Raw genomic sequence first — 14,318 nt, 5'->3', positions numbered from 1 at the left:
TGACATCAGTTTCCATCCTCTTCCCATCATTTATGGAATTTTATGCTAGCTCCATTCAGTTTATTCTTGGAACCTCTGATAATCCACAGAACACAGTCAGAATTGCACTCAGAAATGTATTAGAACACTTGCAGAATTTATATAGAACTTGGTAAAAAATTGTCCCAGGGTTGACCATTCACCACAGGCATTGATCTTGAATTGACACACACTTGGAGTTGTAACTTGGTCTCTTTCCATCAATGCAAATTAGCTATGTTTAATCTTGTCCCAACCCTGAAATTTTATCTGTGGAAATGAACTCAAACCCTCACATCAGCAATTGTAAAAGAAAGGCCTATTTTTCTAACAAGACCAAGTAGTAGAAGTCATCTGTCATCTGCCAATATTTTTTCTTACAATCCTGAAGTCTAGTAGCCTGATTAGTTTTTTTTATAGTTTCCAAATTATTTTACTGCCTGTGAAGTAACAAAACCCTTAATTTGTCCATGGATCAACTATAACCCGGGCGGCAGTAGTGCAAGCTTCCTCACAGTATTCCAACACCAAACATCACAGGAATGAAATGGAGACTCAATCGCTAGATGTAGGCGTACATATCATTTTAATATTTGAAAAGGCATATTCAGCTGCTGTAGAGCCATGTTTAAATATAATACTGTGACAGCACACGAAGCTAAACTGAATGCTTACCAGATCATCAAAGATGTCCCTCTGGTGCACGTGGATAGTGATTAGTGTCTCATATTTAATTCGCTCCACTGGACTGAGGTCTTTGGTTGTCATGTCTATCAGAGTGTTCAGCAAGTCTAAGAAAGATTGGTTTGTCTTCTGCATTATTTTTTTATCATATCTAGCATTAGTCAATGCCTCTTCTGAGTCTCTTGTCCAAATCATTTGGATCCCCAATAACCCAACCTTATGAAAACAAACAGTGTGTTCTGTGAAGTTTTTTCAGTTAGCATACATAAATATGCTTTTCTATTAATACTTAAATTACTCAGTAAAATTAAATACTTCAAAATTTATAAAAAGGTGTAACATATGCCTTCATCAGAGAAGTAAAACTACCTTGAGTAAATACTTTATATCCCAAGTCTTGATCTATTTGGTGTACAAATGTGATGCCTTTTGAAAAATCAACAGTAGCTGCACACATTTGAGGACAACATATTTTTTAATCGAGGTTCACTCAAACATATTTTCTCCTAATCCCACTAAAATAGTTGCACTATTATAGCACTGTTTATTAGTAGATCTCAAAATGCTTTACAAATCATTTGATTGGCTTTATTTATTTAGCATTACTTATTAGCTCCGTACCCATTTTAATAAGCTCACCTGTGCTGGGAAAGAAGAAAGAAATTCAATCAACTGGAATCCAGTTTCCTGGATATCCATGGCTGCCTGGCGAATGACAATATGTAATGAGGACTGGGATTCCTTTAAGAGAGAATTGAGCCAGATTTCCACATTACCCTCAGCCATTACAGGTTTATCCAACTCAATTGTCTCACCCTCTCGAGAACAAATTGACAGAATGCGATCATATATCTAGTTGAAACAAAAAAATATATTGTAATATACAGAACATTATTGCTATGAGCTGGTCATTTCTCCAACATCTCCACAACACAATTAACTATTTTTAATCCTGGTAATTTATTGAACAGGTCAGGTTGTACCTGCCAAACGAAATGAGCTACAGTAACAAATTAATCACTACTGATCCTGGTAGGGCTTATTCAGGATCAGGGTTTCCTCTAACAGTGTTTTAGAAATAACTGAAGTAAACTTTCTAATGAATAACAGGCTGTAAGATGATCTCACTTGTTAAGTTTTACTTCCATTTTCATGTTAGTGCCTAGAGACCCCAAATGATCTAGGCACTGTACAGAGGCACTCATTACGCTTGAAGTCTTAAACTGAAAAACAGACCAAGAGTGGGATGCTGAGGAACTGAGTGATTAAGGAACTCGTCCAAAGTCACACAGACAATTACTTGCAGTGTCAGAAGCCAAATCAGCATCCGAGTATTAATTCAGTGCCTTAACCTCAAGATTATACTTAATCTACCAGAGGGATTTTTTTAAAGCTCCTGAAGGTCTTTAGTACACAAAGCAATAGGACTTGGGCTTGTGAAATCTGTAGTCATTTTTGTAAGTCTCCCCACCAAAAACCTAAAGACTCAGTTTCTCACTGCTCCCCTACCCCCAGTAGATTTGTTAAGGGTGAAATCAGAATGTAAAAAGACTTCTTACATTGTATACCCCTACAGGTGGACATATTTGCAGTCCCAGTATTCCCATAACCACCAGGGCTGCTCTAGGAACATGCCAATACCAGTACAAACCTCCCCAGAATGTAACTAGTGAACTGGTGATACTATTTACCTTGAGTGGAAAAGTGTGCTTTGTTTGGAATAGGGAGGAGATGGGAAATAACCTAAAATCCCAGTAGCCAACTGTCACAGATATTAAACACTTGGCCTTTACAGGTCTGTCTTCATAAAAAATACCAGACAGTCATTCTTGTTTTGCCTGTTTTCTAACTCAAATACCTGGGCCTCAAAGGTCAACTGGAAAGTGATTGGTTTTAAGTTTTGCAAATGATACTGTGGGTGGGGATAACCTAGACAGGGAAAAAATTATTCTAACCAGAAAAGTGATATATACACACAGAGCAATAGAAAGTGTCCGTGTTTAAAACTGCTAACATCATGTCGTGTTCCTAAGTCAAAATATAGGTGCAAATTTCTGAACTACCATCCTCACTCTACACACAATTAATTTGTCATGTGAGTGAAGATTCGGAACCCAAGTCCCTGAGGAAAAAGTCTAATCAGCACTAGGGCACTCAAGATCCCTTGTGGATCTGGTGGATGGCCCATTTACCCGTATAACTTTGCATTTAAGAAATGCTGTGCATTGCTTGCCAATTTGCAAGACAAGTGTGGCAAGATTAGAGCAGTGCCCACCTTTTCATGGAACCTGACAGTTTTAATGTTGTCAAATACATTCAGCAGGTGAGCCTGTATAGTGTGAGAGTCTGATGCCTGGCCAAGTATCTCCAAGAGAGCAGGGTCCGACACAAAGAAGAACCGAGGAAAGGAAAGTCGTTTTTTCTCAAGGTACCTGAGTTTAAAAGAAACAAGCCTCATGGTGGTAATTTATTCAGCACTGCCTTCATAAGGTGAGCTTCATCTTATCCCTTTGGTGATGGGAGACCAAATTTTCTCAACACAACACATTAATGTAGTTTTCATTAGTGGTAATAATAGCAGTTCAGACCCACTGTGCCCCGATGGGGTAAGATTCTGCTTTGATGCTACCATTTGGAATTACAGATTATCTCATTGCACAAAGCCAGTGGAGGTTACAGATCAATCAGAATAGTAATTAAAATTTAAGAGTGCAGTTCTAGCTTGCTGAAGTTGGATGCGTTTGTTGAAAGTGTTGCTAACGAACTCCATGTCAGGCTTCCTTTACTTCAAAATTAAGTTATGGACTAACTTGCACCCTCACCTTACATGGATGCACAGAAAATAAACCTGCACCCCTGGGCCCAATGCAAGAGAAAAGCACTGAAGGAATTATTCTGTTGTCTAGTCCTGTGGTTGTGCTATTTATCACCATTTTCTTGGAATTGTACCCTATTAACAGTCTTACCCTGTAAGTGACTTCTGACAAATTTCGAGCTGTTCTAACAAGTGTGGCAGAAGCTGCCCCATGGTTTCATCTCCAACACAGCATTGGACCACATTTGGCATCTCATGGGCCCGCGTCATGATCTTCACCCATGATTTATCTATGTTAGAGAAACGCTTGGCTTCCTATGGGGAAAGGAGGGGAAAGCAGGTCATCTATATAACTGAAATCTTCAATTCAGATACAATAATTCTAAATTCATGAACGCTGCTAAAACTAATGTTCAGACCACTCAGATTTTGTCAACTATCCCCACAGAATGTCAATTTTGCTAGGTGTAATACAAGTTAGGTATTCTCTGTCAAAGCTTTTACATTTCGTTTCCATGTCTCTGGCACTGAACCCAATCTTTCCCTTCCCTCCTCACCCTTCCTCAAGGTAGGAAGTAGGACTGTTCAGTTGCCAGCATTTAGATCCATCATGTTTTAAATAAAAAGAAAAGGAGGACTTGTGGCACCTTTGAGACTAACAAATTTATTTGAGCATGCATCCGATGAAGTGAGCTGTAGCTCATGAAAGCTTACGCTCAAATAAATTTGTTAGTCTCTAAGGTGCCACAAGTACTCCTTTTCTTTTTGCAAATACAGACTAACACGGCTGCTACTCTGAAACCATGTTTAAATAGAGTACCCCAGATTTATATTACTTTCCAAAAAAGAATGTTAATTTTAACATTAAAGAAACTAGGAGAAATGTTAAAAGAGGAAGACTCCCACCACAACTGTATGCCCTTCTTAGTTTGAAAGATGAGTGGACACCTGTAACAAATATTAGTGACTAAGTAACAGTCTAGACATGAAAAAACCTACCGGGTTATCTAATTTAGTTTACCTCTCCACCAGTACAGTAATGTTCCAGATTGTACACTCCATGTTATACTCAGTCTAGTTTTAGTATGAATCCAATAATGGGACTTAGACTATTCCACAGGGCAAATACATCTCAGATAAGTTTCACTCACAAATTAATAGTGAGAAGCTTAGATAGTATATGGATTTTTTTATCCAATCTGATTTCACATTAAGAATATACTATTTTTAAATGATAAAGGATATACAACATTATATATACATGCACACACACTTTGATCATTTGCTATTTTATATGACTTCATCAATGACTGCATTAACTACTATGCTGAAGTGTATGAAGTAACTGCTGAAGTTACATTTGTTTTGTATCAGGACAATGAAATTGTTTGTTCAAGTGCAATTGTCTGTGCTCCTAATTATTGGATTTGCACTTGGAATTAACTTGAATATGCAACATGTGGTACAAGTTGTACAAACAAAAAGTGAATTTTGATTGTAGTAACACTTAAGATGATGCAAAAAAGTAAATAAAAATATTACTTTCAATAGACAGATAATCATGCACTCTTTTCAATATTAATACATATAAACTATCACTTTACTAGTTTTCCACAATAAGGACAATATGGCAGACATCTATGATGAGAGGAAGCTAGTAATCAAGGGCCCAATTCATGTCAATGTAAACTGTACCAGATGTGGCAAAGAGTCCTGTGGCATCTGACGAAGTGTGTACTCACCCATGAAAGCTTATGCTCCAATACGTCTGTTAGTCTATAAGGTGCTACAGGACTCTGCCACTTTTACAGATCCAGACTAACACGACTACCCCTCTGATACTTGTACCAGATGTGAGGCCCAAAATTTGTTTCTCAAAGAAGTTAATATTCGATTTTGTGTATGCCTTTATTTCAACGAAACCAGTACAAATATCAATCATTTTAAGATCCTGAATAAAGATTATCACAACATAGTTCAAAACCCCTATCTAGTACTTTTTAAAAATGGATTTCAGCTTTACACACTGTTCTCTTCACGAACCCTACCCTTCTGCTCACATTTTAAAAAGGTCTGAGGGTAGGAAGATGGAAAAACAGGAATGCTGAAACCTACAGTTATAGAAAATGCCTGAGTCATTTTTAAACGAATTCAGTTGTGTATTTAGAAAGTAGATTTAAAAGAAAGTAGCTATTCAAAAACCTTTGGAAGCTGCTTCGCAATGTCTCCGCCCACAAAAACAGCCTCCAAATAAATCCACAAGTTCTGCACTGTCATCCAGTTCTCAATTATGTCTGTTGTGCTGGAAAGGTAGTGTACCCATTTTTGGATCTGTGCCTTGAATGGGGTGTTGTACCTGGAAAAAATGTATAAAGTTGTTGCTATTAGAAAAGAAAACTATGCTTTTTAAAGTATGTTTAGGCCTCATCAAGAACATGACATATTAAGTGAGGAAAATGAATGCCTTATGTAAATTGGACAGCACTCACCAGCACCACCATCCATATGATAATATGCGACACTGACTTAAGGTCTTCTATACAGCATTTTTTCCAGGGTCAATTCCTGCTCATCCCTGGACTCCAATGGGAATATTAAAGTGAGTAAGGAAAGCAGGACTTGATCCAGAATCTTTCAAGAGCCCTGAATACATAAATATAGGCAATGTGAACTACTCTACAGACATTGAAGGGTCAACAATGATTTTACTATTTTTTTTTTACCTCTAGCAGCTTACATAATGAAAGTTAATACAGCTAACTGTGGTAAAAGGAAGTTATCTGTAATTACTGTGATCTCTAATTACATTACAGATTAAAAAGTGTCAGAAACCCCAAGATTGCCACCAACATCTAGCCACAATCTCACGTAATTGATAGGTCCTTAGCAACCAGTCATCCAAGATTCCCCTGACTCTTACATCATTTTTTGCATTATATTGTTGAGTTGTCATAAAATATAGAAATCCAGACTGGTTTACAAGAAAACAAGTTTTCCATCCAAAGAAAACAGCCAATTCTCTTTATACAAAGATCTACAAAGAACCCTATCTTTTCAAATTTTAAAATTAACACACATCATTGAGATAGCATTTTATACTCTAAGCACACCTGAAACTTAACATGGATTAGTTGTGACCTGTAAACTGTACAGATGTTTATACATGAGAAGTTCTTGGAGCCATATATGGTCCTCAGTCCATGCAATTAGGTTCCCAGGAAGTCAGGGGGTCATGCACAGATTAAAAGAATTGTTAAGCCTTTAGGTTCTGATCCTGTACCATGGGTGTGTGTTTATACCTACATTGAGCCCCGCAGAGATCAATACGACTCTGCAAGGGCAACGCTGACCCCCTGCGTAGGGCAGCTTTCAGGATGGGGCCTTCATTTGTGCTAATAGGGAAATGTTTAGCACTAATATACTAGTGGTATTTCTGTATTTATTTTCTAATTTTTCCTTTTAAGTTGGAAGGGGCAACTTTATCTAACAAGCCAAAGTCTTTTGCTAATAATAAATCCCCTCTCTGTTACCTGTTGCTCAAGAGAGAGCCCAGAACCATCAAGCTATCCTCCATGCTAGCAATCGTTTCTGAAGCGCTGTCTCCTCTCAAGAGCAGCTCACCACGAGTTTTAAAGTTGGCGAAGGTGAAAGTTTTGTTGTCCCACTCAGCAATCATCTGTTTCAGCTTCTGCTCAATGTCCCTCTCCTTCACCGCGCTGATGCAAATATCCTAGTAAATAAATAGCCAGTTAATAAGAGAAGCTCTTTCAGCTCAGCCTCAAGCATCCCTATTCTACTATCCTCTCTCTAGCATTCTCTAGGCTAGACAGTTAACATAAATCAGCAAGTGTAAAGACAACCGATATACTTTTCACGTGCAAAAATAATGGAAACCTCTTTATTCATATTCATCTTAAAATTAATACACCTGAAAAAGGCAGGAACTTTGATACTGCAGTCCTTCTACAGATGAATTACATGAGAAGGTAGAGATCTACTCTGCTTATTCCTGGCAGCCAGACCAGCTGTTTAACTCCAGTTTAAGGATACAAAAGGCTGAGTGGCTATACAAAAGATATCTACCTATCTACAGTTTCTCAAGATCATCTTTCACCACAGTATTTCTACTAGTGGTAGGGACAGGATGGCCAGCTCAGTAATGATCTTTCAAAGCCTTGTTACTGCAAAGCAAGTCACCTGTACAAATTTTAACTCCTGTGCTGGGTCCCACTGCCATCTTTAAGTCTTTGCAGGATTGATGTCTGTTTTGAAGCACAGGCTATGTTAAGGCTTTGTTACTTCATAAAAGAAATTCAAGGGAAACCTCAGGAATGGGGTGAGTATTTGGAAAGGATACCTTAGTGTGGTTTTGAATATGTGAGAGTTACTGAAGTACCACAAGTATTCCTTTTCTTTTTGAAGGATGTATGGATTCCTTCTATTTAACTACTATGAAAAAGGTCACACTAAGGATATTACAATGCCTTGAAAAGTGTTAACTGCTCATTTCTGTGCCATTCTAACTCATACCTCTATTTCCTCTTTATATTTCAGCAGAGGTGCTTCCATAATATTCCTCAATTTGAAGGTCTCGCTTTCCACCTCAAAGCCATGTTCAGTGAGATCTGTAATCCTCTTCCAGTGCCGAGCCATCATGGCCTTATTTGACATAAGCTCAAGCAAAGGGCAGCACTCATTGAAATCATCAACTGTCTTCTTTAGATCCAAAAATGCCTGCCATTCCTTTAAAGCGCGAGGAAGTTTGCGACACCTGCATATATACAATGTTAACTCTTTTGAAGCATTTCAGATGTTCCTTTATGTTACTGAATTAGCTAAGGTAACAAAGCACAGCAATGGCACAACATATTTCTGAAGTTAAAGTAGAGTTTAGTTTAAGTTCCCTGAATTTAGTAATTGTACATGTGCTTTAGGAGAAACTGTATTTTTCCCCAGCAGCCTATTTCATTGGCTGCAGATCAGGGAAGACTACACATCTGTTCTAAGGAGTTCAGCTGAACGATTGTATTACCCTTACAATGAACATTTTCACTGTCTGTTACTCCATCTATGAGCCACTTTACTACATTATAACAACTATTATCCCAGTAATATTTCTTCACCACATACAACTCTGGAATTCCTTTTAAGTTATTTTTATTTTTCAATCAACATTTGCCAAATTTCAAAAATGGTAAAGAGTTTACATTTTCTCAAACATTCTCCTTCCCCAAACTTTTGACCAATACTATTGATTATGGGGTACTTAGTGGCAGTATTCTGCCTGGATGTGCAGGATAATCAGGTATGATTCTTGAACTCACTCAATTCCCTGTTTGACAAAAGCTTCAATTCTGTACATGTATGTCAGCTCCTGTTAGATAGGAAAAGTATTGGGTTACACAGCAGCAACCCCATAGGTTACTGAAGGGGTTCTCTGCAGTGGAAAGTTAAGTTAAATTATCCCATTTGTAAAATGTAACCATCTTTCAACTAGAGAAAAGTAATGATCAATTCCAAATTTGCCCTCTAGACACAAGGAAATTATTTGTTACTTGGAAAAAACTCCCAAGGAACAAGAATCCTTTAACTCTCAATTGGTAAACTACTCCCTCTTTGGTGAAGACAGTAAAAAGAGAAGAGTGGAAGATTTCAACTACATTTTAAAGAGCAAGAACATGCTTATCTAAGTATAATGAGTAAAAGGCAATCCCTACCATTATTCAACAAGTAAAAACAGCCAGCTTAACCATCTGTACACTCTTCAACACTTTCTCACCTGTTCTGAAACTCCAAAAGTTCATTATTTATTTTCGCAATGTTAACTTCTGACCAGAGGATATCGTAGTAGCCATTGACTGTGTCAATAACATTGTTGTACAGGCTGTAAAGTTTCTGTAGCAGGGTCAGCTGCTTCTTTATCTCAAGTAGCTGAGGATACTGGGTAACAGGCAAACCAAAAAGCTCTTCCCCACCAGTGTAGGTAATGTATTTTCGATAGAGGCTGTCAAATCGATTCTAATAAAAATATATAGATGCAAATGCTAGTATTATGCTCAGAGCTCTACAAGAGAAAACATAGCCCCTGCTCACAGGTATCTATCATCTAAAAAGGCCCCTAAAACATAGCCCCTGCTCACAGGTATCTATCATCTAAAAAGGCAGACAAGAGACACAAAGTGATGCAAAGGATGGTTAGAAAGTTATGTTTAAATAAAAATGGGACACTCACTAGAGCCTGTGTTGGAAGTCCTCATGGAAGAAGTGAGTGGTAGCCTACATGGTAGGATAGAAGGTTGTTTCTGGAATAGTGGGATGGGTTGAAGAAAGTAGTCAGATTGTTATCTTTGGTGGCACAGAGTGAGAAAGGCTGGTTATGATATGGAAAAGCAGAAATAAAGGCATAGGTGAGGTCTGCAGGCCTTGAAAGCTAGGATTCATGTCTGAAGTGCAAATCCTCAAGTGAGGGATTTGAATAGGGAAGTCAGGTTTTCCTTCCTAGCAACTCAGACCACATTTTGCATGTGAACTCTGGCTGTACTTGAGGGAGCAACATGGGAAGCAGAGGCCAAATAGAGAAAACTGTTATAATGAGAGTGGAAACTAGCCAAGGCACGTGGAAGCATTTTATCAGAAGAGTAGTGAAGAGTATATATGTTTTGGGAAGGGTTCCATAATATAAAGAAGTGGGAAGATTTGGCAAAATCCTGGTGATATGGAGTGAGCATTAAAAAGTGAGACCAAAGATGCAGCTATATCAAAGTGTATGCTCAGCACAATTAGACTCCAATCAGGACACGTGTACTTAGTAATTATGTTTTATTACACAAATTCTGTATGTAAGATGCATGTTACCCATTTTTGCTATTCAATTTTTTATTATTCTTTGCTAGCTAATGTCAAAAAAATTTCAACAAACTTTGGTCCCAGTTGCCAAATTAAGTGGACTATATAGCCTTGTGGAATTTATTTAAGTATTCTGCTAAATTCTGACTGACTGAAATGTTTTTGCTACATGACATTTTAATTAAGTCTTTTAATTGGGAATGAATACCTGGAACATGATAAGCCTGTCACTGGCTTCCTGAGGCTCAAGACCAACTGCCATTGGTCCATTCTGGAAGAAGAAAGTTAAAGATGCTGTTCACCAATGTTAAAAATAAAGCATTTGGGACATATGATTTCACTGTCTGTTCAAGTGTTAACTTCATTAATAGTTTTTACTACTGAGTTTTGCCACTCTGAGTCACATCTAGTAGTACCAGAGAGATCAGCATGTCCATTCATAGGGAAAGGTGCTTGACACAACTAAGGGTGACAGAAGGAGATTCAAGTACTTTTCATACTTAATGAGTTGGGAAGGACCTTTAAGAAGTACCCATCACTATCCCCTTCTATTGGTGAGAGAACAGACGCTAGTGAGCTGGTTTACTGGAGACTGACTCTGCCTGTCTTCTTTGCAACAGTGAAATTGGGATGGTGCAAGGAGCTTCCACCCTCCTACATGCCAGAAAAAACCTCGCACTCACTGGAGTACAAGTACCATTCAATAGGCTTGTATTGAGCAGGCCTCCAAAACATTGAACTATCATCCCCATTTGCCCCCAGCTCCTCTTGCTGAAAAATCACGACCCCTACCACATGCTCCAGAAAAAAAGTTAACTGACTCTCATGCTTCATGATCACTGCCCCTCTGCAATGAAGTTGAAAACCACATGGTTTACACGGGTAACACAGAGAACTTACATGGTTTTTTTTTTTAAGTTTCTTTCTTTTTGAAATACTCCACAGATTAATACCTTGTCATAGTCTGCATAGTACTGATGACAATCTTCAGTAAATATCTCCACAGTGCTAATTAGTTCTCCTCTGAAGTTAGGCTGCAAAGCTACTAGCTCATTCTGCACTTCATTTGCCCGGACCAGAAGCTTCTCCCAGAGATAGCGCAGGGTGTCCACCTTCTCCATCTCTTCCTTTGCCACCAGCAACTCATATTTGTTTAACATTGCATAGGATTCCTGTCAGAATAAATAGTTGCATCTATATTCACCATGTACAGAACATGCTATATTCTATTCAAATACATATATAAATCCTCAAGATTTTAAATGTGGGAGACGGAAGACAGTTCCAGAGGGCCTTTTAGAGAAGCAGGAAGGCTGTGCTAATATAGTTGTGCATAAACAACAAATTCAGGAATCCATGATCACACAGAAATTAAAACTACTGTTTTTCCTCTTCACAGCATTCGACTCCTGGGTCTGATGGATTTTTGTTTTTGTTTTAACCTATTGCTCTAAAATTATTTTCTGGTTATAATTACAAGAGCCTATGTAACCTACAAATTCATTTTCATTGTGATAAGGGTAAGAAGAATTAAATTAAGGCTATGCTTCAGAACTGACCCACAATAATGACTGTGTTCAACACTACCACCGGTAATACAAAGAAGAGAGAAATAGCTAAACATTTTACAATAAAATAAGCAACACTCTTGAACAGATCTTCTTTTGAATACATGCTTAAATCTAATATCAGACATTTACCACTGAGAGCAGTGGAAATCCAGGACAGCCAAGATTTACCAGAGATCTTAGGTGTATGAATTGAAAATTAAGTATATTAGCTGCTTTATTACCTGCTCCCCCAACTCTGCCCCTCCTACATCTATAGATTCCAGTATTGTGGTCTCTGAGTACCTGAATTTTCATATCTACCACTGATACTTTGTTTTGATATACTACATTGCAACAACTAGCTAAAGTAATCAGAAACCAATTAAATTGGTCTAATATATTTTCATTCTAAAACTTTAAAAACTTTGGGTAACTGTTTGGTCTGAACAAAAATATGGGTGAAAGAGGAACTGGAACTGTACTGTACTAATGACAGCCAAGAAAAACATTTTATTTAGACCAAATAATGGACTAAAAATCAATCTTGATATGAGCTTTCCCAAGGAAGATATTGTATAGGAGTATGTCAAGATACAAAGCTAGCCAAAAACTGGTATGTGAATCAACAGATATGTCTGTTATTTGCACCTCTAACAAATGCATGAATGCTTTCCAGCTTCCAGGGATACTGAAAGTATCATGTATGAAACTTAATATTTTCAGTCCACAACTCATATTTGGAGCACATTAGCATATTTCCTTAATTACAGCTATAAACTGCACTTCAGAAATTGCTGAAATTTATTCTAGAGAAAACTGACATTGAAAAACAGTTGTCCTAATCAAGCATTTCATCAGCAAATGTACTCCGTATATATCCAAGCTAAAAGAGTAGACTTGCTAGTATCTCTGGTAAGTAAAATTACAGCGTATTCTTTGAATCTTCTGTCTTGATCGGGAGAACCTGTGATTCTCCCAAGAGTCAGGAACACTTTTCTTTATCAAATACTTGTCCTCAGTAAGATGTACATCCTCAGGCACAACTCCACCTCTGTCTTCCTTCTTGACTTAGATCTGCAGTATACCCTCGCTATACAGTATACAACTCCCTACAGCTCTGTGTTGATCTACCTGTCACCATCTCCTGCCTCTTGTTTTGGCTACCTGTCAGCTTGAAATGCTATAGTTCAGCACAGAGCTGCAGCCTGCCCTCTCCCACACATGAAGCCGCACAGTCACATCACCCGCCCTGCTCTAGCACCTGTATTGAAGCCCGGTTCTTTTCAGGATCCATTGTGCAATTGCCATTTAAGCCTGCATGAACTTGTTCTACCAGACACCAAAGATCTCTGGTTATTCATCTAACAGTCACCTCCTTTGTGTCTCCATACGCTTTGGCCTCTGCAGCACCCAAGGACAACAGCCTTCTTGTCAAATGCCTTTAGTAATTCTCATTTGAGAATTCCACATACCTGAGCCTCTCCATTTCTCTCTGCTGCTATGGCAGGCTCATGCCTACGTGCTGCCTCTTGGCTCACTGAGTTTACATTTGCCCTAATGGGAGTTCTTCACATGAAGGACTTTCAGGACCAGACTCATTTTATTATTTAACTAATTAGCTCATATTAGCACTACTATATATATATATATATTTTTCTCATCACATTTTCAAAATTTACACTGCAAGACAGTGTTCTATACACACCAGACTTATCACACACTTATCCCCTTTTGATTACCTCAATTGGTACCACTTGGAAGTCTATGGGGATTTGTTGCTCTCTAATCTCTTTTAATGCAGCCATAGCTATCCTTATGTCATCCAAATCCTTAATTTGTCGATTCAGTTTCTTGCCAATTTCCTCTACAAATGTGAAAATGTTTTCCATCTCTGTTCTGTATTTCTTGTTACAGTGACGCCCCAACTCAATCATCCAAGCCTTGGTTTCTGCAGCCAGTGCTAGCTTCAGGTCAGCTGGAGAACAGAGAACACGTCATTTTAGATAATTTTCCCAAACGCAGGCTTTATACACGCAAGCCTCTTGTTAAATTGTCAATACTTTTTCAAATATAAACATTGATTTTGTTTTCAGATGACTGTTACATATGTGTTTTATTCTCATGTTTGTGGAGTTAAGAGATTTGGCAAAAAGCAATGTAAATTTTGTCAGAATGATCATTTCAATTTAATCTTAAAACAAACTAATTGTTGAGGACCTGTTTTTGCCTCTCAGTGCCATAAGGATGCTGGACAAGGGTCCTTGAGCCACTGAGCTTCAGTGGTTGGAGCCTATATGCTTACAGAAGGCAGTTTATGTAATGTCTTCAGAGATGCTGGAGGGAGCATGCTGAAGAGTGGCAAGGACTGTACCTCTACAAGCATTTCAGGATCCTATTTTCACAAG

At 38.1% G+C, this 14,318-nt stretch overlaps 1 protein-coding gene across 1 annotated transcript in view; it reads right to left on the bottom strand.

Annotated features, from left to right (window-relative positions):
- DNAH5 (dynein axonemal heavy chain 5) overlaps window positions 1-14,318 on the bottom strand; it is a 316,306-nt gene that overhangs the window by 142,649 nt on the left and 159,339 nt on the right. Inside the window, exons 24-34 of the mRNA XM_038392521.2 lie at window positions 13,653-13,888; window positions 11,317-11,535; window positions 10,572-10,634; window positions 9,297-9,535; window positions 8,048-8,288; window positions 7,048-7,247; window positions 5,720-5,873; window positions 3,669-3,832; window positions 2,978-3,134; window positions 1,342-1,554; window positions 694-918 (exon numbers count right to left, since the gene is read on the bottom strand). Of these exons, the coding sequence (XP_038248449.2) occupies window positions 694-918; window positions 1,342-1,554; window positions 2,978-3,134; window positions 3,669-3,832; window positions 5,720-5,873; window positions 7,048-7,247; window positions 8,048-8,288; window positions 9,297-9,535; window positions 10,572-10,634; window positions 11,317-11,535; window positions 13,653-13,888 (2,111 nt within the window). The remainder of the gene's footprint in view (window positions 1-693; window positions 919-1,341; window positions 1,555-2,977; window positions 3,135-3,668; window positions 3,833-5,719; window positions 5,874-7,047; window positions 7,248-8,047; window positions 8,289-9,296; window positions 9,536-10,571; window positions 10,635-11,316; window positions 11,536-13,652; window positions 13,889-14,318) is intronic.

The sequence above is a fragment of the Dermochelys coriacea genome, chromosome 2 (genome assembly GCF_009764565.3).
Source record: "Dermochelys coriacea isolate rDerCor1 chromosome 2, rDerCor1.pri.v4, whole genome shotgun sequence".
Taxonomy (NCBI): Eukaryota; Metazoa; Chordata; order Testudines; family Dermochelyidae; genus Dermochelys; species Dermochelys coriacea.
The sequence above is the reverse complement of the archived record's forward strand: the minus strand, read 5'-3'. Positions and strand labels throughout refer to the sequence as shown.